Source organism: Ambystoma mexicanum, chromosome 8, assembly GCF_040938575.1.
Source record: "Ambystoma mexicanum isolate Mex_15411 chromosome 8, UKY_AmexF1_1, whole genome shotgun sequence".
NCBI classification, from domain to species: Eukaryota; Metazoa; Chordata; class Amphibia; order Caudata; family Ambystomatidae; genus Ambystoma; species Ambystoma mexicanum.
Window position 1 is genome coordinate 383,587,071 of NC_090929.1, and position 25,266 is coordinate 383,612,336.

The 25,266-nt window shown below is 51.3% G+C and overlaps 1 protein-coding gene across 1 annotated transcript in view; it reads left to right on the forward strand.

Moving 5' to 3' along the window:
- Window positions 1-25,266, forward strand: part of ANAPC2 (anaphase promoting complex subunit 2) — a 649,174-nt gene that overhangs the window by 491,051 nt on the left and 132,857 nt on the right. Inside the window, exon 10 of the mRNA XM_069609853.1 lies at window positions 14,445-14,648. Within this exon, the coding sequence (XP_069465954.1) occupies window positions 14,445-14,648 (204 nt within the window). The remainder of the gene's footprint in view (window positions 1-14,444; window positions 14,649-25,266) is intronic.

The window sequence follows — 25,266 nt, forward strand, 5'->3', positions numbered from 1 at the left end:
GACATCCCGGGCAGGAACCCACGAGCGGTCTTCAGGGCCATAACCCAACCAGTCCACTAGATACTGCAATCGCCCCCTAAGGAAACGGGAACCCAGAATGGCGCTAACCTCAAACTCGTCGGGGGCCACAACAGACACAGGGGCCGGAGGTGTGACAATGCGGGTAGGGTCAGGGCAGGGTTTGAGCAAGGATGTGTAAAAAACCGAATGAATGCGCCAAGTATCACGGACGGAAAGACTATAGGAAACCGGATTCAGGACCTTGGACACCCGACAAGGACTAACAAAACACGGGAGGAGTTTGCAGCAACCGGGTATGTGCAGGTGACGAGTAGACAACCAAACGCGGTCCCCTTCACGGTACCCGGAGCCTCAACCCGCCTCTTGTCAGCCGCCGCTTTCATGGAAGACTGGGCCTCTCGCAGATGGGCAATAGTGCGGGCATGAACAGTGGCAAGATCCCGAACACAAGCAGTAGCAGCAGGAGTACAAGACAACGAAAGGTCAGGAATAGGAAGGGTCCGAGGTTGCTGGCCATAGAGAGCATAAAACGGGGAGAAGCCAGTGGAGGAATGCAAAGCGTTGTTATATGCGAACTCAGCGAGGTGTAACAAACTGAGCCAGGACTTCTGGTGCTGTAAAGACAAACAACGTAAGTATTTCTCCATGGCCTGGTTCACCCTCTCTGTCTGTCGGTTTCCGGGTGGTAAGCGGAGGAGAACCGGGCATCAATACCAAGCAATTTTGTGAGGGCTTGCCAGAAGCGGGACGTAAACTGCGATCCCCTATCGGACACCAGAACCGAAGGGAGCTCAAATAGACAAAAAACAGACTTAAAGAACAGGTTGGCCAGAGTGGGGGCAGAAGGGATGCCTGAACAGGGGATAAAGCGGGCCATCTTTGTGTACAAGTCAACCACCACCCACACCGTGTCGTAACCTTGTACCCGGGGTAAATCGGTAACAAAATCCATCGTGAGGGTATGCCAAGGTTTCAGGGGCACAGGCAGGGGCTGAACTAGACCCAACGGGCGACCCCTCCGTGATTTGCACTGGGCGCACACCGAACATGTGTTCACATAGTTCTCTACATCGCGTCTCATCGACGGCCACCAGCACCAGCGTTTCAACAAGGCTAGTGTGCGCTGTTGACCAGGGTGCCAATTGATGGCGGCGTCGTGAGACCACTCCAATGCCAGGTTCCGGGTATCGCTGGTGGGCAACACCAGTCTCTCTTGTACAAAAGGCAGTCAGTCGTGATATACGGGATCCCGCTCGGATAACTGGTGTAGGTGTTGGGAAACCCAGAGACGTATGGCAGACAACATGGGCTGTGAGGGTGTGCAAATGCAAACCAGGTGGCCCTGATCAAGTACGGTTTCTGGAAAGATCGGAAGGGACACCCCCCGAGGGTAGCGGGACAGTGCATCTGCCTTGCCGTGGGACGCACCCGGCCTGTGTTTGATTAGGAATTCATAGGCTGCAAAAAACACGCGCCATCGCACTTGCCGGCTATTGACACACTTGAGGGAAGCGAGGTGGTGCAAGTTCCGATGGTCTGTGTATACAATAGTTTGGTGCTTAGCCCCTAAAAGGTGATGCCTCCATACTTGGAATGCGTCTTTGATAGCAAGGAGTTCCTTCTCCGTGACCGTGTAGTGTGATTTCGTACAGGTGAATTTGCGTGAATGGTATGCCACAGGGTGTAGATGGCCAGATGCCGGGCAGGGTTGGGAAAGTACGGCCCCCAATGCAAAAGATGAAGCGTCTGCCTCCACCACAAAGTGTAGTTCTGGATCTGGGTGTTGAAGGACTGGGGCCGTGGTGAAGGAGGATTTGAGCGACTCAAAGGATGCTTGCTGTTCGGAAGACCATGTGAAGGGAACGTGAGGGCTGGTCAGGGCCGTAAGTGGTGCCACGGTGGAGGAGAAACCCGGATTGAATCGCCGATAGAAGTTGGCGAATCCGAGGAACGACTGCAGGGATAGGAGATTGACCGGAACAGGCCAGTCCAGGACAGCACGGATCTTGGACTGATTCATACTCAGCCCTGCCGGTGAGATGTGGAAGCCCAAGAACTCTACCTCCTTGGTATGAAATTGACATTTCTCTGGTTTAGCGAAGAGAGCGTTCTTGCGTAGTCGGGACAACACTTCTCTGACATGGACAACATGTTCCTCCAGAGAAGAGGAAAACACAAGGATGTCGTCCAGATAGACCACGACATGAGTGTCCAAGATGTCACTGAACACGTCGTCCATAAACCGCTGGAACGTGGCCGGGGCATTACACAACCCGAAGGGCATGACTGTATATTCGTATATACCCTGTCGGGTGCAAAATGTCATCTTCCACTCATCTTCCTTATGGATACGGATGATGTTGTATGCCCCCTGGAGGTGTAGTTTGCAAAAATAGAAGCATGTGTTAACCGATCCAGGAGCGGGGTTATGAGAGGAATCGGGTAACGGTTCTTAACCGTGATGCCGTTTAGACGCCTGTAATCCACACAAGGGCGAAGATCTCCCTCCTTTTTTGGAACAAAAAAGATCGGGCTCGCTGCGGGTGAGGTAGAAGGCCGTATGTGGCCCAGACGCAGGGCCTTTTGTATGTAGCCCTTCAAAGTCAGGTCTTCGGAAGGAGAGAGGGAGTAGACCAGACCCTTGGGTATCGGGGCATTGGGGACCAAGTCTATGGGACAGTCGTATGGTCTGTGCGGGGGTAGACCCTCAGCTGAACCTTCATCAAACACTGCCTGAAAATAATGATAAACTGTGGGGATGCTAGCCAGGACTGCACTGATAGTATGTGAGACTGGTGCAAGTGAATCGTTGTCCTCAGCCACAGCAAGAAGGGCAATCGCACCTAGTGCTTGTGATTGTGTATGCATCCTCTCGATTTCTGCAAGACAATAATGTTGGCAAACTTCACATTCAAAAAGGACTTGACCAGTTCCCCAGTTGATAAGTGGGTTGTGCTGCCATAACCAGGGTATACCCAGGATGACCCCGAACTGAGGTGTGGCTATTAGATCGAACGTAAGTGTTTCCCTGTGGGTATCCTGAATGACTACCTCAAGAGGGGCGGTCTGTTGTCTGATCGGGCCGGAAGCAAGCGACGTCCCATCCACGGCTTGCACTGGTTCAGGGCACTTCTTGGTTACTAGGGGTAAGTTGAGGGCATTGGCCAGTATTACGTCAATAAAGCAGCCTGTGGCCCCTGAGTCAATAACTATCTGAACGGAGTGGGTGGTGTCAGGGTTTAGTTTCAATAGAGCATGGACTATGACGGGTCTTATGGACCCAAACAAAGGAGTTGAATCGGAGGGGGACAGATGAGTGCTCGCCCTGACCCCCAGCTTCAGGGGCGAACTTTCTGAAAACCCTGGTTCTTGCTCTTTGAGCGACGTGGGCATTCTTTGACATAATGTCTGTTGAGGCCACATTAAAAGCAGGCATTGTCCACTCTCCGACGTTCCCATTCTGTGCTGGTTATGGGACTACGTAGCCCACCAACCTGCATGGGTTCACTGGGTGCTTCAGATAGAGGGAAGAGTATGAACACCAGAAAATCCGGCTTCAGCCCTCCGCTCGGTTCTTCGAGCGTCAACCTGCAAAGCCAGGTCGACCAGATCGGGATATAACGCCGGGAGTGAAGGTACCACCGAAAGAGCATCTTTTAAGGAGCTGCTTAACCCCCTATAGAATACCACGCCCTTCTTGTTCTCAGGCCAGGAGGTCTCTGCTGATAGCTGGTTAAAGCGAGTTATGTATTCTATGAGGGATTGTTTACCCTCGGCAAGATCTAGCAGCTCCAAATCCCGTGACTGGGCCTTGTGCCTCGTGTCAAACACCTTGGACATTTCGCCCACCAATAGGTCAAAGTTAAAGGGCTGGGTGGTCGTTTTCTAACAGTGGACTCGCCCAGGTAGCTGCGACACCGGACAAATGGGACAACATAAAGGCAGACTTGGTGGTGGAGTCAGGGAACGCCTGAGGTCGGCAAAGGAAGTGGAGCTTACACTGGTTCAGAAAAGTGTGGAACTTCCTGGGGTCACCGTGATATCTTTCGGGGGCTGCTAACGGGAAAGGGGTAGGAACCACCACTGGTATGGGGGCGGATGGAGTGCCAGAGGGACCCGGTGCATGGGGTGTTGTATCCCCGAATTCAGGATCAGCTGGCAGGGGGTGGCGGTGGCGTGCACTCTGATGGGAGTCATGGCGATGATGGATGGCCGTCGTGGCTGCAGCCATGTCCGCCCTTAGGACACTAACTGCTTGCACCAAAGCGGCCATGGGGTCCCTGGCTGAGGCCTCCATATTCCGGACGACAAGTCAGGCTTCACAGTCTGTTATATCTTGACTGTCGTGAAGATTATGAAAACCTCCGTCCCCAAGTACCACACAGGCAGATGCTAAAACAACTCCCTGTGCGATCCTTGAGGCCACAGGTGTTGAGTGCTGAAGTATCAGGAACCAGGAACGCCGGAAACCCCCCTGACCGCTGTAAGGCAAGCAAGGGTTTAGTACAACACAATGGCAAGAACAGACAATGATCAGAATGTATGCTGGGGAAACCTAATGGGCTTACCTAGGTGGAAGGAGGAAGGGGTGTCAACCATACGCTATGTTGGGACAGACAGAGCATGAGGCGTTCCAGGCACCAGCAGTGTGTGAATGGCGGCAGCAAGCAGTGGAAAACACTGATCAGCACTCTGGATGAACACACGCTGTGACACCTGTATGAGCCGCGGTTGCGGGCTCAAGCGTAACAATGGAGCAGGGCAGTCCAAAAGCAATCCAAAGAGTTCCGAGGTCAGAAGCCAAAGAGCACAACAAAGTCCAAGGGATAATCCAAAGGAAAACCAGTTGGCTGTCCAGGAGTCAGAAGGCCAGAAGCAACAAAAAGCAAACCGTAATCCAGGGAAGAGGCAAGAGGAATCTGTTTAACTCTCCGTAGTCCAATACCGTGATCAAGAAAGTACGATAACGACAAACAGTGCCAAAGTGAAACCGCTGTGAAGCACTGTGCAAGCGTGTGATTGCCGTTTTTAACTGTGCTGGGTAGTCAGGTGATCAAACGCCTTTGCCTCACATGATGCACGGCCCCCCAAGCACTTCCACATCACGTGTTCCGTGGTAACAACCACCGGCTGGCCCCTCCTAGTCACGTGATGCAGAACTAAGCTGGGCCGGAGGCTACGTCGAACTGTTGCAAGACGCCAAGGCAGCTGCCAATGGAGAAACGGACGCAGGGACCTCGGGCGACCATCCATGCCCGTCTGCCTCCATGTGCGCTGCCGATGGACACCACGCTGCTGCCGCCCTGACTGGGTAAGTGAGGGTAAACGGGCAGAAGGGGGACTGGAATGACGGGAACCTGGAGAGGCATTGGCACCGGAGTGAAGGGAACCCGCATACGGAACAGTCTGCATGACAGATTCTCTGATCCTAGAATGGGCAGTCTAAAAAGGATCCCTGGGAATTCCTCAGGGGGGGTGTTTTAAGTGTAGCTTCTAAATACCCTGCAGCAAATCCCCTGAAATGGGATATGCTTCTATATCTACCAACTCAAGGGATGCTTACAACAAAAGAGGCAACAACCACGATTGTGCAGGACCTTCTGCCTTGCTATACACTGATGTTGTTAAAAGGTCAAATGAGTCGGAGAATAACTTGAGGACCAGGTTTGGATCCTGTTTTGAGGGGCCCGATCTACAAGGTCACCACAAATGATACCTGGTGGCTGAAGAATCAACACGAACCAGCCAGATCCTCTGTTTTCAGTATCCTGCAAGGTATAGGAGCAGGGACACATAATATTACTGGGAGTAGAGTTAGAGAAGCAGTTATGAAGCCAGGAGTGGATGATTTCAAGCACTCGCCAAATTATAGACATTCAGCAGTTAACACTCATCCTAACAGTATGCTGTTGGCAAGTTAATATCAAGAAGACAGCCAACGCTTGAATCAGTCCAACCTCTTGTCTTTATTCGCAGATGTTCCGAATCTTGAAGCTATTTCAACAAAGGACAAACAAGGGTTGAGTTTATTGACTCTATTGGGACTGATATTGTAACCTTAGACATTGTTTCCAGAATAGTTTTTGACACAATTCAGAGGGAATCCATGCCTCTGTCAATTGGGATTTGACATTATACAGTGCCAACAGTTGCCTGAACAATGGCCTGTTGATGCAATCTCTTGTGGACTTTAAAGCAGGCAAGTATGTTGTTGTATCACTGAAGGATGAAGGGGTAACTCGTAGGGAGGTCCAAATTAGCGGTTGAAATGGGTGCTAGACAATGTGGGAGCCTCAATTGGTCCTGGCTAGCTGGGGCCTTGAGTACTAAAACAAGCACACTTTCCCCACAACAGAGTCTTTAGTGTTGGGAGTACGATTGATTCGTGGGGATTGGGTCTTCCGACATATTCCATATCTATGACAGTAATCACCACAGCTGTGCTGCTTTGGAAAATCTTCGGCGTCTGCGTCCTGCGTCGATGATGTTGATACGCCGCCCTCGAGGACCTCCTCCGACGGCCGACGTCACTGGCTGTTGTAAGTAGGACGCACGACTCCCGTAGCCTCAGTTCTGTTTTTTCTGCAAACGTGTTCGCTTCGGGAATCTCGGCGCGCCTCGACTCTTTAGAGTTTCTGTTGTTTCTCGGTTCTTCGAACCTGTTTGGTGTTTGTGAAGTACTTTCTTCGTGAAGATGGCTACCTCGTCTTCCACACTGCGTCCGGGCTTTAAGTAGTGCGGGGACTGTGGGTCCAAGATGTCGGTTACGGACTTGCACATCGCCTGTCTCTGGTGCCTCGGGGAGGCCCATGACACGTATGACTGTGTCGACTGCCAGTTGCTCACGTCTAAAGCCTTGCGGGAGCGCAAGAAGTTGTTAGCGGTAGGTAAGGTGTCCAAGCCCCGGAAGTCGAGTTCTGCGGGGCTTTCGATGGACGACTCGAGGGGCGACTCTCTGCGTCGTCGACGGAAGTCCAGTGGGTCTCGGTCCCGGAGTCGGTCTCGCCACTCCACTGCCTCTTCGAGGCACTCCCGGAAGCGCTGTCATCGGTCGCCTTCCCCGTACTCATCCGAGGACTCCGCTCGTTGGCGGGTCGCTTACCCCACCAAGTATGCAATGCCGGAGGAATGGGCTTCCTTCGGGAAGAAAATGTTGGCGATTCTCGAATCGCAGGGCACTGGTCCGTCCGCGCCTCCGAGTGGGGTCGGTCGTGATCAGCCGAGAGACACCGCTCGCACGCCTTCAGGCTCGGGTGGTCGTCACGATTCGCGGGAGAGGTCCCGTTCGTACAAGGGGAAATCGTTCTCATCATGCCCGGTCCAGGTCCCGGTCCTCGACGTGCTCAAGACCGTGTGAACATGTGGTGTCTTCACGGAAGACGTCGACGCCGGTGGCGCCGAGGTCGTCGACGGACTCTTTCGAAGGCTTGCCTTCGAAGACGTCGTTGACGCCATCAGCGTCCCAACCGTCGAGGGACACGCTAAGGGCCACGGCCTCGAGGACTGTGTCGGCGCCGTCGATGCTGTCAACGCCGCGCTCGACGTCGACGACGATTCACTAGACGCCCTTGACGCCTTTCGAGGCTGTGTTGACGGGGGTAACCCGTGGCTCGGTGGAACCCCCTAGAAAGGCTCTGGCCAAGGTCAAGCATGGCTTTGGTTCACGTTCTGTGCCTTCTTACCGCCATCTGGAGTTTATTTCAGAGGTGGATGAGGGCTTTGATGATGGCATGGTGCCTGACACGGTGCCAGACGAGATTCTCTCGGGCCATAGCCAATTTGAGGACCTGAGGCAGTCCCTGCATGATGCTAGTGGGCTGGACACCTCTCCGGAGGTGGAGTTTTGTAGGCCTGTGCCTGGCACTCTGCCGACTCCTCGTACCGGCGCCTTATGTCAAGGGTCACCGAGTACTTCTCCCCCGGGGGAGTTTGTTCAGGATGACCTTACGGATATCCTCGACATTGGTCCACCAACTGACCCGGTACTGCTGTTTCATATGGCTCTACAGAGGAGGGTGGCGGCGGCTTGGACTGCTCCGGAGAGTCTCCCGGCAGTGGGCAAGTGTTTGCCGCGAAAATACTGCCCAGCCAGTAGCGACCCCTGTTACTTGTCCAAGCACCCTACTCCGGAGAGTTTGGTGGTGCAGGCGGCTACGGCCCCGGCAAAGCAGGCGTCGTACCCTACCATCCCTCCTGATAGGGACGACAAGCGTTTTGACGGCTGGGTGAAGAAAGTGTTTTCTGCAGGGGGTATGGCGCTTCAGGCGGCCAACTCCATATGTGCCTTGTGACGTTTCACGCACACTCTTTGGAACTGTTTCTCCTTGGCGGCTGAACATATTCCCGAAGGGGACGAACGGGATGGTTTCCTTGCCATGGTTCAGGATGGCAAGGATGTCATGTGTGAGGCCGTTCAGTCGGGTTTGGACATGGCAGATTGCGTCAGCCGGTCCATGGCGGCGAGCACCGCGATACGCAGGTTTGCGTGGTTGCGGAAGTCGGGGTTTGCGCCTGATGTGCAGGCCCAGCTCCTCAACATGCCCTTTGACGGGGAACATCTTTTTGGCAGGAAGCCTGACGAGAGCCTTGAGAGGTTGCAGCCCTAGGGGACAGCAATGGAGGGGAGGTTCCTTCCTTTACTCATCCTTTGGTAAAGCGAGAGGAGCTGCCAGTCAAAGGGGCCACCGTAGGAGTGCCAGAGGTGGAAAACAAGGTACTCGAGGTGCCAAGGCCGCGCGGGCTGTTGCCTCTTTGCCATCAGGCAATGCTGCAGCCGCTTCAACTCAGTCATGAGGCCATGTCCCATGGTTCGCCGGTTGGGGGAAGGCTGGCGCAGCATCTTGCAGAGTGGCGCGCCATTACTTCAGATGTGTGGGTTCTGGAGATCATAACCCATGGCTACTGTCTTCCTTTCCGGCAGAGGCCTCAAGACAATCCACCGGGGAATCTCTCTTTGAAGTGTCCGAATCCGCTCCCTGCGCAGGAAATTCAGTCCCTGCTGGAGAAAGGTGCCCTAGAACTGGTGCCTGTAGCAGAGAGGAACAAGGGATGGGATTCCCCTTATTTTTTGATTTCCAAGAAAGACGGGGGATTGAGACCCATCATGGACTTGCGCGGTTTGAACAAACTCCTCAGGAAGGACAAGTTCAAGATGGTTACTCTCTCTCAAGTCCTCCAGGCCCTTCAACTTCAGGACTGGTTGGTGTCTCTCGACCTCAAGGACGCTTATTTTCATGTGCCGATCCATCCAAAGCACAAGATGTACCTGAGGTTCACGGTTGGCGACTCGCACTTTCAGTTTCGGGTCCTGCCGTTCGGATTGACCTCCGCCCCGAGGGTCTTCACCAAGCTCATGGTAGTGGTGGCAGCGCACCTCAGGAAAGGGGGGTTTCACGTCTACCCCTACCTGGATGATTGGTTGATCAGGGCGTGCTCTCCCGAGCAAGTTCTGGATCATCTGTCCGTCAACTGCCACTCCCTCCACCAGCTGGGCTTCTCCCTCAACTTAAAGAAGTCCCATTTGACACCAACTCAGAGGCTCCAGTACATCAGAGCAGTGCTTGACACGTCCCCGGGGCAGTGTTTTCTTCCCCAGGTGAGGGCTCATCACATTCAGCAGATGGTGCGCAAGTTGAAACTTGCCCAGAGTCTCCCAGCATTCGAGTTCTTGAGACTGCTCGGCCTCATGGCATCCTGCATTCTTCTGGTGCCAGAGGCCAGGTTGCGGATGAGATCTTTGCAATGGGCACTCAAGCTCCAGTGGTCTCAGTCCTCCGGCAGGATGTCGGACCCTGTTCAGGTGCCGTCCTCGGTCGCCCAGGACCTTCTGTGGTGGGCCGACGAGGGCAATCTTATGAGGGGGGGTCCTTTTTGGCTGCCCTGGCCGGAGGTGACGATCGTGACGGACGCATCCCTCACGGGATGGGGAGCTCATGCCAACGAGTTGACAGTCAGCGGTCGTTGGTCTCCGTCGGAGTCCAGACTCCATATCAATCTGTTGGAGCTGAGGGCCGTCAGGCTACCCCTGAAGGCTTTTCTGCCGACTGTGCGAGGAAAGAATGTCCTGATCCTGACGGACAACACGGTGGCCATGCACTACCTCAACAAAAAGGGGGGGCAGGGTCACTTCCTCTGTGCAGGGAGGCGATGCATCTCTGGTTCTGGGCAATCCAACAGGAAGCTTCGATCTCGGCAGTTGATCTGGCAGGAGACGGAAACGAGACGGTGGATGCTCTGAGCAGGCAGAGCGCGATCTTTCACGAGTGGGATTTGGCTCGTGAGATTCTCCGGAGATCTTTGCCCTTTAGGGGACCCCTCAAGTGGATCTTTTCGCCTCCAGTGTCAACCGGAAGTGCGAGAGGTTCTGCTCGCGGGAATTTCTTCCAAACGGATCCTTAGGAGACTCGTTCGTGGTGGAGTGGTCATTCCCACTGCTGTACGCTTTTCCTCCAGTCCCCGTCATCCCGCAAGTACTGCAGAGGTTACGGAGGTTCGGTTCCCGGATGATCCTCATTGCTCCGGCGTGGGCCCGGAGGACGTGGTGCCTGGACCTTCTCGACTTGTCCATCTGCCCTCCACGTCATCTTGCCTACCGAGACGATCTGCTCTCACGGGAGGGGGGTCAGGTTCTCCATCCAGAAGTCAGATCCCTCAACCGTTACGCTTGGTTTCTGAAAGGTTGAGGTATAAGGATTGGGACCTCCCTGAAGACGTGATGGAGGTGTTGCTCTCGGCCAGACGGCCCGCAACTAAGTCCCTGTACCGTTGCCGTTGGCGTAGGTTCTGCGACTGGTACAGGGTTAAGAATGTGGATCCTTTTGCATGTGACATTCCCATGGTTCTGTCTTTTTTGCTTTCTTTGGTCCACAGGGCCTTCAAGTGGGTACCATTGGCGCTGTCCATATTTAAGCGCTCGTCTGAAGTGTTCATATTTTAAAATTCCTTTACTTTCTCAGTTTCTGAAAGGGCTCACTAATGTGTTCCCTCGGTCACCTTTCCAGGTGCCCGGTTGGGATTTGAACCTTGTTCTCAAGTTTCTGATGGGTGCTCCGTTTGAGCCTTTGCATTCATGCCCTTTGAGACTGTTAACTCTTAAAACTGTATTTTTAGTTGCGGGCACTTCCGCTCGCAGAGTGAGTTACAGGCACTTTCAGTTAAGCCACCCTTCACTGTGTTTCATAAGGACAGGGTTGTCCTTAGAGTTCGTCCTTCTTTTCTTCCAAAGGTGGTGTCGGAATTTCATTTAGGCCAGAAGGTTGTTCTTCCGGCATTTTATCCTCCTCCGCATCCTGGTAAGGAAGAGGAGAGGCTCCATAGGCTTGATCCTAGGAGAGCGTTAAGCTTTTGTATTTCATGCATGTCCTGGGTCAGAGTGGACGATCAGCTTTTCTTTGGTTACGCTGGAAAGCGTTGGGGACAAGCTGTGACGAAACAGACTTTGTCTCGCTGTATTATTTTGGCTATCTCTGAGTGTTACCGCTTGGCGGGTACGGACCCACCGGTCGGCTTACGGGCCCAGTCTACCAGGGATACGGCTGCCTCTACTGCTCTGCAGAGGGGTGTTCCTATTCGTAACATCTGTGATGCAGCCACCTGGGCTTCGGTACATACTTTTGTACGTCACTACTCCCTCGATTCTATCCGGGGGCAGGATCAGGCCTTTGGCAAGGCGGTCCTTTACTCCGCAATTTGATTGGGCATGCTAAATTTCTGTTTTCTAAATTCTTTTCCCACCTCCTTACATTGGTACTGCTTTGGGAGTCTGTCATAGATATGGAATACGTCGAAGACCCAATCCCCTCGAAGAACAAGTTTCTCTCTTACCTGGTAATGGTGTTTCGATGGGATGGTCCGACGACGTATTCCATATCGCTACCTCCCTTCCTCCCCTCTACAGAATTTCTTATGCGATTGCAGCTTACGTTTCCGCAAGGCTTTGTGTGTCAGACTGGCAGAAGACTGGTGGCACACATTCTGGGAAAAAAACTACAACTGAGGCTACGGGCGTCGTGCGTCCTACTTATAACATCCAGTGACGTTGGCCATCGGAGGAGGACCTCGAGGGCGGCGTATCGACGTCATCGACGCAGGATGCAGACGCCGAAGATTTTCCGAAGCAGCACAGCTGTGTTTATTACTGTCATAGATATGGAATACGTCGTCGGACCATCCCATCGAAAGATCGTTACCAGGTAAGAGAGTAACTTGTTCATTGGCCTCATGAAATTCCTGAGGTCATACTCCTCTTTTTACTAGCTCAACCTTTTGTTTGGATTTAAAAGAATACAAGATTATTTTGATACAAGAGTCCTGGTTTGAAGCATCGTCCTGACTTGGATGGGTATGTTGTTTGTTTTCATTCTGCAAACCCTGGTTTGGTTGGTCGACTAGTGGGGATCGGGGGGGGTCTCTTGACTATAATTAAGTATGGTCAAGGTACAACTGACCTAAGGGAACTTAGCATTCTGTCAAGGGCCTTACCTGTTGAATTAGTCTTTTCAATCAGAATTTGGAAGTCGAAAAGCTTTGTTAATCAATATATATTGGCACATGGGATCTGTGTTTAGATACAGTTTTGTATGCGCTTATTGATTCTATTGTGGAGTGGATGGGTTTCTCTTGCAATGGGCCAATAATTGTAGCTGGAGACTTAAACTCTCTGCGCCCCTGTCGCACACGAGAGTGCGAAAGCGCCGACAACGTGTGTTGTGTGTATGTATGTGTTTTGGATTAGGGGAGTTTTGAGTGGGGGGAAGAGGGGTGAGGTAATAGTGGGGAAAAGCAGTGAGCGGGTGGAGCCAAAAGGGAACTTTGTGGGGTGAAACTACCCTAACCCCCCTGAATTGTAAAAAATTAAAATAAGAGGCAGTTCTGAGTGAAAAGACCTCATTATTATGGTCTTGCGGTGTACGATCGAAAGAAAAACAGCCTTTTTCTCATGAGACCTTAATAATGAGGTCTTTTCACATAGATAGAACCTTTGCAGCGCCAGCTGTGGTGCGGTTTATCAATTGTTTGAAGTTAGACAACTTGCTGTTTTGGGTTTTTTGCACATGTGTATTGACTCGACATTTAAAAACTTTCTTACATAGTTGTCAGCTGTTTTAGATGACTTATTTAAGCATATATACATGTACAATGTACTTTTATTCATTTTGTATTGTTAACGTTGAATATGATATTAACCAATAAAAAAAAGACTGGCACTGCTACAAGAGAGGTCTCTGCACTGAGCCTTGGTATCTTTGCCTCTGTGATAAGGGTAGTAAGTTTGACAGGTTTAGTTTTGGAAGAAAGTGCTGTATGTGCTCACCCTCTGAAGTACTGCATAAGATCAAATAGATGGCAATAAAAGGGGCATTAGAACAGGTTTCAAAGATTCTGGAATTCATTGATCCATCTTAGAGGCAAACATCAAGATACTGGTTCAACTGTAGGAAGGAGAACAGACTTCAAACTGGGTTTAGCCGGTCTATTTTAAATGTATCGTGCTACAGAACCGCAAATAATTATATTGAAGCCGGTTCTCGAGGGTTCTTGTTGATGAGGATCCCTGGGTTTTGTTCCAAAGACTTGGTTGGTCCTTGTATTAGGCATTCTTTTCCAATATCTGGAGTGAAGGCTCCTGCATGACATCTAGCGACTTCACCAAAGGTAGTGGGGCCTTCAGTTGCACTAACTCTGTGCTTTCCGCTTAACACCTTAAAACTAACAGGCTAACAAATGGGCTTGAATAGGTAGCTTTCTAGGAGTAATGAAATACACATTTACCTTTTTCTCTCCAGGACGTGTGCTGCCTGGTGTTTAATTGAAGTGATTTTGTTGTATATGGTAGTAACCCAAGAACAGCCTGTTCTAGTAATCCAAACAACATGATATAGCCACCTGAACTGGTGAAGTGTATTTTTTTATATCTCTTGATTAACGGAAGTAGCGGAATACAGTTTGTAATTGCAGGCCACACAAACATTTCTTAGAGATCCTGCGATTGTTATGGGGAGGAGGATTTCCATAAAGGATAATCGGGTGAACTGCATATTGTAGAAAGTTTCAGTGCCTGTAAAAAAAGAATTGTATATGTGGGGAGATGTTCACAATGGAAGCCTCATACACATTGTTGCAATCAGTTGACAATAATGCTATATCTTTATTTTGTCGCCGTAGACTGCCAAGGTCTTTAGCTGCCTCAGCCATCGAGGAGTGATAGAAAAGAGTTTCAAAGGGTGCTTTTTGTTTGTGTTCGTGTGCGGTGCTGTGGAGATTTCTTCCCTCTCAGAAAGAATTGTCCAATGCATAACATTAATTCCTTTCTCTGCCTTTAGACATTTCCTATAGCCATCACGAAACAGAGTTAGCTTGAATAACTTTCTTTTGAAAATGGGATCCGATTTGCAGAAACAAATGTTCCATTTGCGTTTATTTAGGACATGGCAGACTCTCGGCGTATTAATGCGAATATCCGAGATGAAGAGAATAAGCTGCCTGAGGAAGAAAAGCCCCCTTTCAACCTGGTAGCGGTTATTCTTTCTAGTGAATTCTGGCCTGCCCTCAAAGAAGAAAAGTTGGAGCTTCCAGATCAAATTAGGGAATCTATGGAAGCCTATACCAAGAAGTATGAAAAATTAAAGGTAAGCAGGACCACAGCCTCTGACAATGTATATGAACACCACTATTTTTACCTTTTTAGTTCTGTTTACAGTTTCTTGTAAAATAACTGTGCTTGTGATTAGAAATCTGATTCTTGAGAATGCCATAGATGTCATTTTTGGTTTCAACTGCAAACCTTTCTAGCAAGGCAGTAGTAAAAGGAAAGTGTTGCTCTTATGAGAGCACTTCAATCCAAAGGGATTCGATCGGAAAATACCTATCTGGTTGAAAGCTTTTACATGCTCTGTGTAGACAGATTAGTAGATTAGTATGCATGTTAGGCTGTTGATCAGTTATCATTCCAGTTTAGTGGTAAGATCATTTGAAGGCAACATTGTGGGTCTTCAATCAAAGACCACATTTTCTGACTGTGAAACTGCAGCCTCCAAAAACTAATTTCGAGGGGATTGGGTCCCCCGGCATATTCCATATCTAGGACAGGTAATGTCCACAGCTGTGCTGCTTCGGAAAATCTTTGGCGTCTGCGTCCTGCATCGATGACGTCGATGCGCCGTCACCGAGGACCTCCTCCGACGGCCGACGTCACCCGATGTGATAAGTAGGATGCACAACGCCCATAGCCTCAGTTCCGTTTTTTCCGCGAACGTGTTCGCTTCGTGAATCTCAGTACGCCTCGACTCGTTGGAGTTTGCTGTTTTTAATTCTCGGTTCGTTGAACCTGTTCGGTTTTTTGTGAAGACCTGTTCGTGGCGATGTCTACTTCGTCTTCAACCCCGCGTCCGGGCTTCAAGAAATGCGGGGACTATGGGTCCAAGATGTCGGTCACGACGCCTGCCTCTGGTGCCTCGGGGAGGCCCACGATACGGACGACTGTGTCGACTGCCAGTCGCTCATGGCAAAGGCCTTGCGGGAACACAAGAAGAAGCTGTCGGTAGGCCGGGTGTCTAAGCCCCGGAAGTCGAGGTCTGCGGGGCTTTCGACGGATGACTCGAGGGGCGACTCTCCGCGTCATCGTCGGAAGTCCAGTGGGTCTCCTTCCAGGAGTCGGTCTCGTCACTCCTCCGCCTCTTCGAGGCATTCCCGGAAGCGCCGGCATTGGTCGCCTTCCCCGTCCTCTTCCGAGGACTCCGCCCGTCGGTGGGTCGCTTATCCCTCCATGCAAGCGACACCGAAGGAATGGGCTTCCTTCGGGAAGCAGATGCTAGTGATTCTTGAATCGCAGGGCACCGGTCCGTCCGCGCCTCCGAGTGGGGTCGGTCGGCACCGGTCGAGAGACACCGCTCGTACGCCTTCGGGCTCGGGTGGTCGGCACGGCTCGCGGGAGAGGTCCCGCTCGGACAAGGGTAGCCGTTCTCGCCATGCCCGTTCCAGGTCCCGGTCCTCGACGCGCTCGAGACCGTGTGATCCTTTGCCGTCTTCGAAGAAGACGTCGACGCCTGTGGTGCCGAGGTCGTCGACAATTTCTCTCGAGGCTCTGCCTCCGAGGGGGTCGTCGGCGCCTAGGTAGTCGAGAGACACGCTCGGAGCTCCGGCTTCGGGGCCTGTGTCGACGCCGCCGATGCTGGCGGCGCTGCAGCTGACGTCGACGCCTTTTCTGTCGATGCCGGCGCCGACTTGTTCGGCGCCCTCAACGCCTTTCGAGGCGGTGGTGTCGAAGGGGCCCCGTGGCACAGGATTAGCCCCTACGAAGGCTCTGGCTAAGGTCAGGCACTGCTTTAGTCCCCAGGGGTCTTTCTCTCCCCGCCTGGAGTACATTTCAGAGGGTGATGAAGGCTCTGATGACGGCTTGGTTCTGGTTTCGGTTCCAGATGAGCTAATCTCGGGCCATAGCCAGTTTGATGACCTGAGGCAGTCACTGCATGATGCCAGTGGACTGGACACCTCTCCGGAAGTGGAGCTTTGTAGGCCAGAGCCTGGCACTCATGCCGATTCTTCATATCGGCGCCTTATGTCTCGGGTCACCGAGTACTTGGGTTGGTCTGCTCCCCAGGGAAGTTCGTTCAGGATGATCTCACATACATCCTTGATCTTGTTCCCCCCACTGACCCGGCTTTGCCGTTTCATATGGCCCTGCAGAGAAGGGCGGCGGCAGCGGCTTGGACTGCTCCGGAGAGTCTCCCAGCAGTGGGCATGTTTTTGTTGCGAAAATACCGTCCAGCCAGTAGCGACCCCTGCTACTTGTCTAGGCACCCCACTTCGGAGAGTTTGGTGGTGCAGGCGGCTACGGCCCCGGCAAAGCAGGCGTCATATCCTACCATCCCTCCGGATAGGGACGACAAACGTTTTGACGGCTGGGCGAAGAAAGTTTTTTCTTTTCGGGGGGTATGGCGCTTCAGGCGGCCAACTCCATATGTGCCTTGTCTCGTTTCACACACACTCTGTGGAACTGTGTTGCATTGGCGGCTGAACATATTCCCGAAGGGAATGAACGGGATGGTTTCCTTGCTATGGTTCAGGATGGCAAGGATGCCATGTGTGAGGCCGTTCAGTCGAGTTTGGACTTGGCAGATTGTGTCAGCCGGTCCATGGCGGCGAGCACCGTAATGCGCTGGTTTGCGTGGTTGCGGAAGTCTGGGTTCGCTCCTGATGTGCAGTCCCGGCTCCTCAACATGCCCTTTGACGGTGAACACCTTTTTGGCAGCAAGGCTGACGAGAGCCTTGAGAGGTTGCAGACCTCCAAAGCTGCAGCGAAGTCGTTGGGCGCTGCAGTTCGCCAACCTCCGCCTTTTCGTCCTAGGGGACAGCAATGGAGGGGAGGTTCCTTTCGCTATTACTCGTCCTTCAGTAAAGCGAGGGGAGCTAGCAGTCAAAGAGGCCATCGTAGGAGTGCCAGAGGTGGAAAAAAAGGTACTCGAGGTGCCAAGGCCGCGCCAGCAGTTGCCTCTTTGCCCTCAGGCAACGCCACAGCCGCTACCACTCAGTCATGAGGCCAGGTCCCATGGTTCGGCGGATGGGGGAAGGCTGGCGCAGCATCTTGTAGAGTGGCAAGCCATTACTTCGGATGTGTGGGTTCTGGAGATCATAACCCACGGCTACTGTTTTCCTTTTCGGCAGAGGCCTCACAACAATCCACCAGGGAACCTCTCTTTGAAGAGTCCGGATCCGCTCCTTGCGCAGGAAATTCAAGCCCTGCTGGAGAAAGGCGCCATAGAACTGGTGCCTGTAGCGGAGAGGAACAAGGGATGGTATTCCCCTTATTTTTTGATTTCGAAGAAAGACGGGGGATTGAGACCCATCATGGACTTGCGCGGTTTGAACAAACTCCTCAGGAAGGACAAGTTCAAGATGGTGACTCTTTCTCAAGTCCTCCAGGCCCTTGAACTTCAGGACTGGTTGGTGTCTCTCGACCTCAAGGATGCTTACTTCCATGTGCCGATTCATCCCAGGCACAAGAAGTACATGAGGTTCGCGGTTGGCGACTCGCACTTTCAGTTTCGGGTCCTGCCGTTCGGATTGACCTCCGCCCGAGGGTTTTCACCAAGCTCATGGTGGTGGTGGCAGCGCATCTCAGGAATGGGGGGGGGGATTCACGTCTACCCCTACCTGGACGATTGGTTGATCCAGGGGAGCTCTCCCGAGCAAGTCCTGGATCATCTGTCCGTCACCTGCCACTCCCTTCACAGGCTGGGCTTCTCCCTCAATTTAAAGATGTCCCATTTGACACCAACGCTGCGGCTCCAGTACATCGGAGCAGTGCTCGACACGTCCCTGGGGCAGTGTTTTCCTCCCCAGGTGAGGGCTCTTCACATTCAGCAGATGGTGAACAAGTTTCAATTTGCCCAGGATCTCCCAGCGTCCGAGTTCTTGAGACTGCTCGGCCTCATGGCATCCTGCATTCTTCTGGTGCCAGAGGCTCGTCTGCGGATGAAATCTTTGCAGTGGGCACTCAAGCTCCAGTGGTCTCAGTCCTCCGGCAGGCTGTCGGACCCTGTTCAGGTGCCGCCCTCGGTAGCCCAGGACCTTCTGTGGTGGGCCGTCAAAGGCAATCTGATGAAGCGGGCCCCATTTTGGCTGCCCTGGCCAGAGGTGACAATCGTGACGGACGCATCCCTCACGGGATGGGGAGCTCATGCCAACGAGTTGACAGTCAGCGGTCGTTGGTCTCCGTCGGAGTACAGACTCCATATCAATCTGTTGGAGCTGAGGGCCGTCACGCTAGCCCTGAAGGCTTTTCTGCCGACTGTGCATGGAAAGAGCGTCCTGATTCGAACGGACAACACGGTGGCCATGCACTACCTCAACAAAAAGGGGGGGGCAGGGTCACTTCCGCTGTGCAGGGAGGCGATGCAGCTCGAGTTCTGGGCCATCCAGCAGGAAGTTTCGATCTCAGCTGTTCATCTGGCTGGAGACGACAACGAGACGGCGGAAACTCTGAGCAGACAGAGCACGATCTCTCAGGAGTGGGAGCTGGCTCAGGAGATTCTCCTGGTGATCTTCGCCCTTTGGGGGACCCCTCAAGTGGATCTCTTTGCCTCCAGTGTCAACCGGAAGTGCGAAAGGTTTTGCTCGCGGGAATTTCCTCCAAAAGGAGCCTTAGGAGACGCGTTCGTGGTGGAGTGGTCATTCCCACTGCTGTACGCGTTTCTTCCAGTGCCCGTCATCCCGCAAGTACTGCGGAGGTTACGGAGGTTCGATTCCCGGATGATCCTCATTGCTCCGGCGTGGGCCCGGAGGACGTGGTACCCGGACCTTCTCGACTTGTCCATCTGCCCTCCACGTCGTCTTCCCTACCGAGACGATCTGCTCTCATGGGAGGGGAGTCAGGTTCTCCATCCAGAGGTCAGATCCCTCAACCTTCACGCTTGGCTTCTGAAAGGGTGAGGTATAAGGATTGGGATCTCCCTGAAGACGTGATGGAGGTGTTGCTCTCGGCCAGGCGGCCGGCAACAAAGTCTCTGTACCGTTGCCGTTGGAGAAAGTTTTGCGACTGGTGCAGAGTTAAGAATGTGGATCCTTTTGAAGGTGACATTCCCATGGTTCTGTCTTTTTTGCTTTCTTTGGCCCACAGGGGCTTGCAAGTGGGGACCATTAAAGGTTACCTGGCGGCGCTGTCCATATTTAAGCGCTCGTCTGAAGAGTGTTCCTATTTTAAGATTCCTTTAATTTCGCAGTTTTTGAAAGGGCTCACTAATGTGTTCCCACCGTCACCTTTTCTGGTGCCCGGTTGGGATTTGAACCTTGTTCTTAAGTTTCTTATGGGTGCTCCGTTTGAGCCTTTACATTCTTGCCCTTTGAGGCTGTTAACTCTGAAAACTGTGTTTTTGGTTGCGGTTACTTCCGCTTGCAGAGTGAGTGATTTACAGGCACTTTCAGTTAAGCCACTGTGTTTCATAAGGACAGGGTTGTCCTTAGAGTTCGTTCTTCTTTTCTTCCAAAGGTGGTTTTAGAATTTCATTTGAGCCAGAAGGTTGTTCTTCCGGCGTTCTATCCTCCTCCACATCCTGGTAAGGAAGAGGAGAGGCTCCGTAGGCTTGATCCTAGGAGAGCGTTGAGCTTTTATATTTCGCCCATGTCCCGGGTCAGAGTGGACGATCAACTTTTCATTGGTTACGCTGGAAAGCGTTTGGGACAAGCTGTGACAAAACAGACTTTGTCTCGTTGGATTATTTTAGCTATCTCCGAGTGTTACCGCTTGGCGGGTAAGGATCCTCCGGCTGGCTTGCGGGCCCATTCTATCAGGGGAGTGGCTGCGTCTACTGCCCTGCTGAGGGGAGTTCCTATTCGTCACATCTGTGATGCAGCCACCTGGGCTTCAGTACATACTTTTGTACGTCACTACTCCCTCGATTCCATCAGAGGGCAAGATCTGGCCTTTGGCAAGGCAGTTCTCTATTCCGCAATTTGATTGGGCATGCTAAATTTGTATTCTAAATTCTTTCCCACCTCCTTGCTTGGTACTGCTTTGGGAGTCTGTCATAGATATGGAATACGTCGGAGGACCCAATCCCCTCGAAGAACAAGTTACTTTCTTACCTGGTAACGTTCTTTCGATGGGAGGGTGCGACAACGTATTCCATATCGCTCCCTCCCTGCCTTCCCCGCTGCAGAATTTCTTTTGCGATTGCAGCTTGCGTTCCGCAAGGCCTTGTGTGTCTGACTGGCAGAAAACTGGTGGCACACGTTCTGGGAAAAAACTATAACTGAGGCTATGGGCGTCGTGCGTCCTACTTATCACATCGGGTGACGTCGGCCGTCGGAGGAGGTCCTCGTGGACGGCGCATCGACGTCATCGACGCAGACGCCAAAGATTTTCCGAAGCAGCACAGCTGTGGACATTACCTGTCATAGATATGGAATACGTCGTCGGACCATCCCATCGAAAGAACGTTACCAGGTAAGAAAGTAACTTGTTCGTCTCATCTACACCCTCCCCCCCACAACCCCCTGCCCAAACCAGTTGTTTCTACTGACATCCCTGGTGCTCACCCAGAAAGACTCTGGAAGTAGTTATTCAAGAGGATCTTGTCAACCAGTTACACTCAACTGGTTGCTAGGAAAGGATTTTTTGTTGATCAACTAAACGTATGTGAGTGATGTTAATGTTAAAGGATATTTGTACCGTGCACGATCACCGCCAGAGTGGTAATCTGGCGGATCTGAAAAAGCAAGAGGGCAGGGGGGGTGTTAGTGGGAACGAGCGGGATAAGTGCAAGAGAGCAGTGATGTGCTGTTGGCAGTTTCAGTTTGGTTAACATTGTTTGCTGAGCTTGGGGGTGCTTTCCGGTCGGTAGCCGTTGTGTGCTGTTGTACGAAGCTAGGAGTGGCTTGTTTTGTTGTTGCGGTGTAGTGAAGTTTGGGCGGTTTGTTGTGCTTTAGGGTTGTGGTTGTGGTTGTGTTTGGTTCGAGTTTGAGAGGTGTATGCAGAGAGGTGAAATTGTTAGTGGGTTGGTTATTGGCCTCGCTATCTAGAAGTGATATGTGCTAAATGTCCACGTTCTTTCTTGATGTGATGCGTGAATATCTCTGCATTTCTATCTGAATCTGGCTCTGGCTAATATTCACAATCCTGTCTATATATAACGCACACCAATATTCACAATTATATCCAAATGTGGCACTGGCCCACCTTCGAAATCCTGTCTAGATGCAAAGCAAGCTAGCATTCACAATTATATCTAAATGTGTCATTGGTAATATTCCCAATGCAGTCTATATGTGGCAATGGCTAATGTTCGCTATTCTATCTAGATGTGGCACTGGCCGACATTCACAATCCTGTCTAGATGTGACGCATGGCTAATGTTCACAATTCTATCTAAGTGTGGCACATGCTAATATTCACAATGCTATTTAAGTGTGGCACTTGCTAACTTTCACAATCCTATCTAGATGCGACGCAGGCTGAATGAACTAGAGAACAAGCTCAACACACTTGCAATGTCCCAGAGGATTCATAGAGCTAGAGAAACACTAAGCGTGTGGAGATAAAGGACAAAAGATTAGTAATCTGTAACATCTTTCTGCAGCCTTGTTGCTCAGAATCTCTCCTTGCTCCGGATGCACAAGCACAGAACAAAGAGTAAAAGGATGGCAATGCTAAATCGGCCATGCCCTACCATGCAGGTTTAGTGAGCATTATAGCGTGTGAGCTTGGTGGTTTCAATTGCTCCCTTAGAGCGGTCTTATGGGAGACTAGCGCTCTGGGCCTCCCATCCAAAAGGATGTTCTACAAATAGCCACACAGGTCTGCAAGAAGCCATATTCAGATATGGCTATTAAAGAAATGGACTAGTGCAGAGAAAGGTCGTTTCAATCCAAAAGGAAACAAGTGGTGTCATTCCCCTCCACCCCCTCCCTCAAGTAAAATATTCAGTGCTGACAGCAGACAGATGAGGGGAAAAGGTTATTTTTCCTCCTCCACCTCACATGGCAAAGAGGTGCAGTTACTGGACAATAAGAGTACAAGAGTCAACCAAAATGACTCTCTGCACATCGGCATGGCAAACCCAGAAAATAATTCTGACTGGGTGTAATCCAAAGCTTTGGAAAAAATAAAGACTTTAACAATACATGTAACCCTGGTTTGGTTGGTCGACTAGAGGGGGTCGGGGGGTCTCTTGACTATGATTAAATATGGTCAAGGTACAATTGACCTAAGGGAACTTAGCATTCAGTCAAGGGCCCTAGCTGTTGAATTAGTCTTTTCAATCAGAATTTGGAAGTCGAAAAGCTTTGTTGATCAATATATATTGGCACATGGGATCTGTGTTTAGATACATTTTTGTATGCGCTTATTGATTCTATTGTGGAGTGGATGGGTTTCTCTTGCAATGGGCCAATAACAAAGCCAGACCTCCTTTAATAGCAATCTGTGTGCATTCTTTTGACATAAGGGGAAGTTGTTGGGGGGAGGGGAGTTCTCTTGATCGCTTCTTTGACAGAATACTGATTGTGGGTTACCCTCTTTGATGTGGGGGAGTTTTCTTAGTGCCCATAGACTGAATGAGTATTGGCTTCATCTTTCAACATAGTTACTCACTGAAGTGACTACCTTACTCCGAGCCCATAATCCCCTTTCCTCCATACCACTGGGACATTCCGTCCATTGGGACCAGAGCACTCCCGAAGCATCGAAAACAATTTGTGTCCCTCCATTTCTACACGGGGCCACAACTCATGACAGTAGCCCCGCCTTCCCGAGCTCCGCCCCGCGCATCATTCTTCATTCCTTTTCTATTGCCAAAGTCGAAGGACCATTAGCAAAATAGAGGATACTTATTAGAGGGGGATGGCAGGGGGGCGAATGGAGGAAAGGGGACTATGGACTAGGAGTAAGGTAGTCACTACAGGGAGTAACTTTGTTATACTCGTATGTCCCGTCCCCTTTCCGACATACTTTTGGGAGATTCCCAAGCACTAACCAAACAAACAGGAGGATGGACATTTCCCTTAATGGAGCAGGTTCTTAAGAACTACGTGCCCGAACTGGACATCAGCCCGGGAGCTCAGGTCAAGACAATAGTGTCTGTAAAAAGCCAAAGGGGAAGCCCGCGTAGCAGCCCTGTCTATGGATTCCCAATGGTAATATTTCTAGAAGGCAACAGCGGCCGCTTTGCCACGGACCAAATGTGCATGAACGCCCTTTGGGGGCTAAAATTGTGTAAGCCTCTGAGACGTATGAAGCGAACCAGCGTCAGATGGACGCTTTCGAAGCCGGTTTCCCTTTTGGGTCACTTGGTAATGAAGAGTTGTGAACAACTTCGAAGTTCGCTTGTTCTGTCGAGGTAAAACTGCAGAACTCGCCTGACGTCTAGAACTCGCTCTGCATCAGAGACCGGATTCGGTTCGGAAAGAAAACCAGTAAGGATATTGATTGATTTATTTGGAACCCCGAGACAATTTTTGGAAGGAAAGAAGGATGAGTGCAAAGCACAACCTTATCTTTGTAGAACATCAGGAATGGATGTTCAACAGAGCTTGAAGCTCACTTATTCTTCTCGCAGATGTAACCGCAATCAAGAAGGCCACTTTCCAAGAAAGGAACTTGAGCTCAGTAGTGGTCATAGGTTCAAATGGCTTATGACGAAGTGTTGAGGACCACATTCAGATGCCATTTCTGGTGAGGAGGCCCGACCGGAGGAAAGAGAAGACGACCTGTGAAATGCCTCAATTACTGGGTTTGCCAGGGAAAAAGAGCAACTGTCTGTAGACCAATAAGCTGCAATGAATGACAAATATGTTCTGGATGACAAGACATGGATTCCATAGTCCGCAAGGTCTGACATAAAAGACAAGACACAGTCAATAGAAGCCTGTCGAGGATTAAGCTGTTCAGCTAGACACCAATGACAAAAACGAAGCCATTTGCTTTTGTACTGAGCCCTCGTAGAAGGCTTACGTGTCGCCTGAATTATGCGCTTACTATCCTCTGATAGGTTAAACTGTGCTAAAGACCTGAACTCGGATACCAGGCTGCCAAGCTGAAGGATTGTGTGTAGGGGTGCCACACCTGGCAATTGCTCTGGTGGAGGAGGTCGGGAAATCTGCAGCAACCTGATCGGGCTGCATATCGATAGGTGCTGCAGCTCTGAAAACCAGAACCCGGCTTGCCTCCAAGGAGCTATGAAGAGGAGTGCAGTTGGAAGCGCTCTCGAGTTTCCAGAGCGACCGATGAATGAACTGCAAATGTGGGAAGGCGTAAGGCTTCATGTTGTCCCAAGGAATCTCGAGGGCATCACCTAAGGAAGATGCTCCGAGACAGTCCCTGGAAGCATGAAGGGGCAGTTTCCTGTTTGTTGCCATTGCAAAGAGGTCCAATGCTGGAGAACCCCATTGCTGGAAAATCTTGGTAAGAACATTGCTGTTCATCTCCCACTCATAACTCGCCACAGACTGGCGGCTCAGAGAGTCTGCTGCAACAGTGATGTGACCCGGAATGTGCGTGGCCTGTAGCCAGACATTGTGCTGGACTGCCCAATTCCCAATCTGGATAGCTAGATCTACCAGAGGAGGGGACCTGGTGCCCCCCCTGCTTGTTGATGTAGAACATTGCTACCGAATTGTCTGTATGAATTCGCACCACTCTGTTGATGAGAGAGGGCTGGAAAGCTTTCAATGCGAGAAAAACTGCCAGAACCTCTAGGTAATTGATATGAGACACTCTGTCCTGGGACATCCACAGATCGTACACCTTGAGGT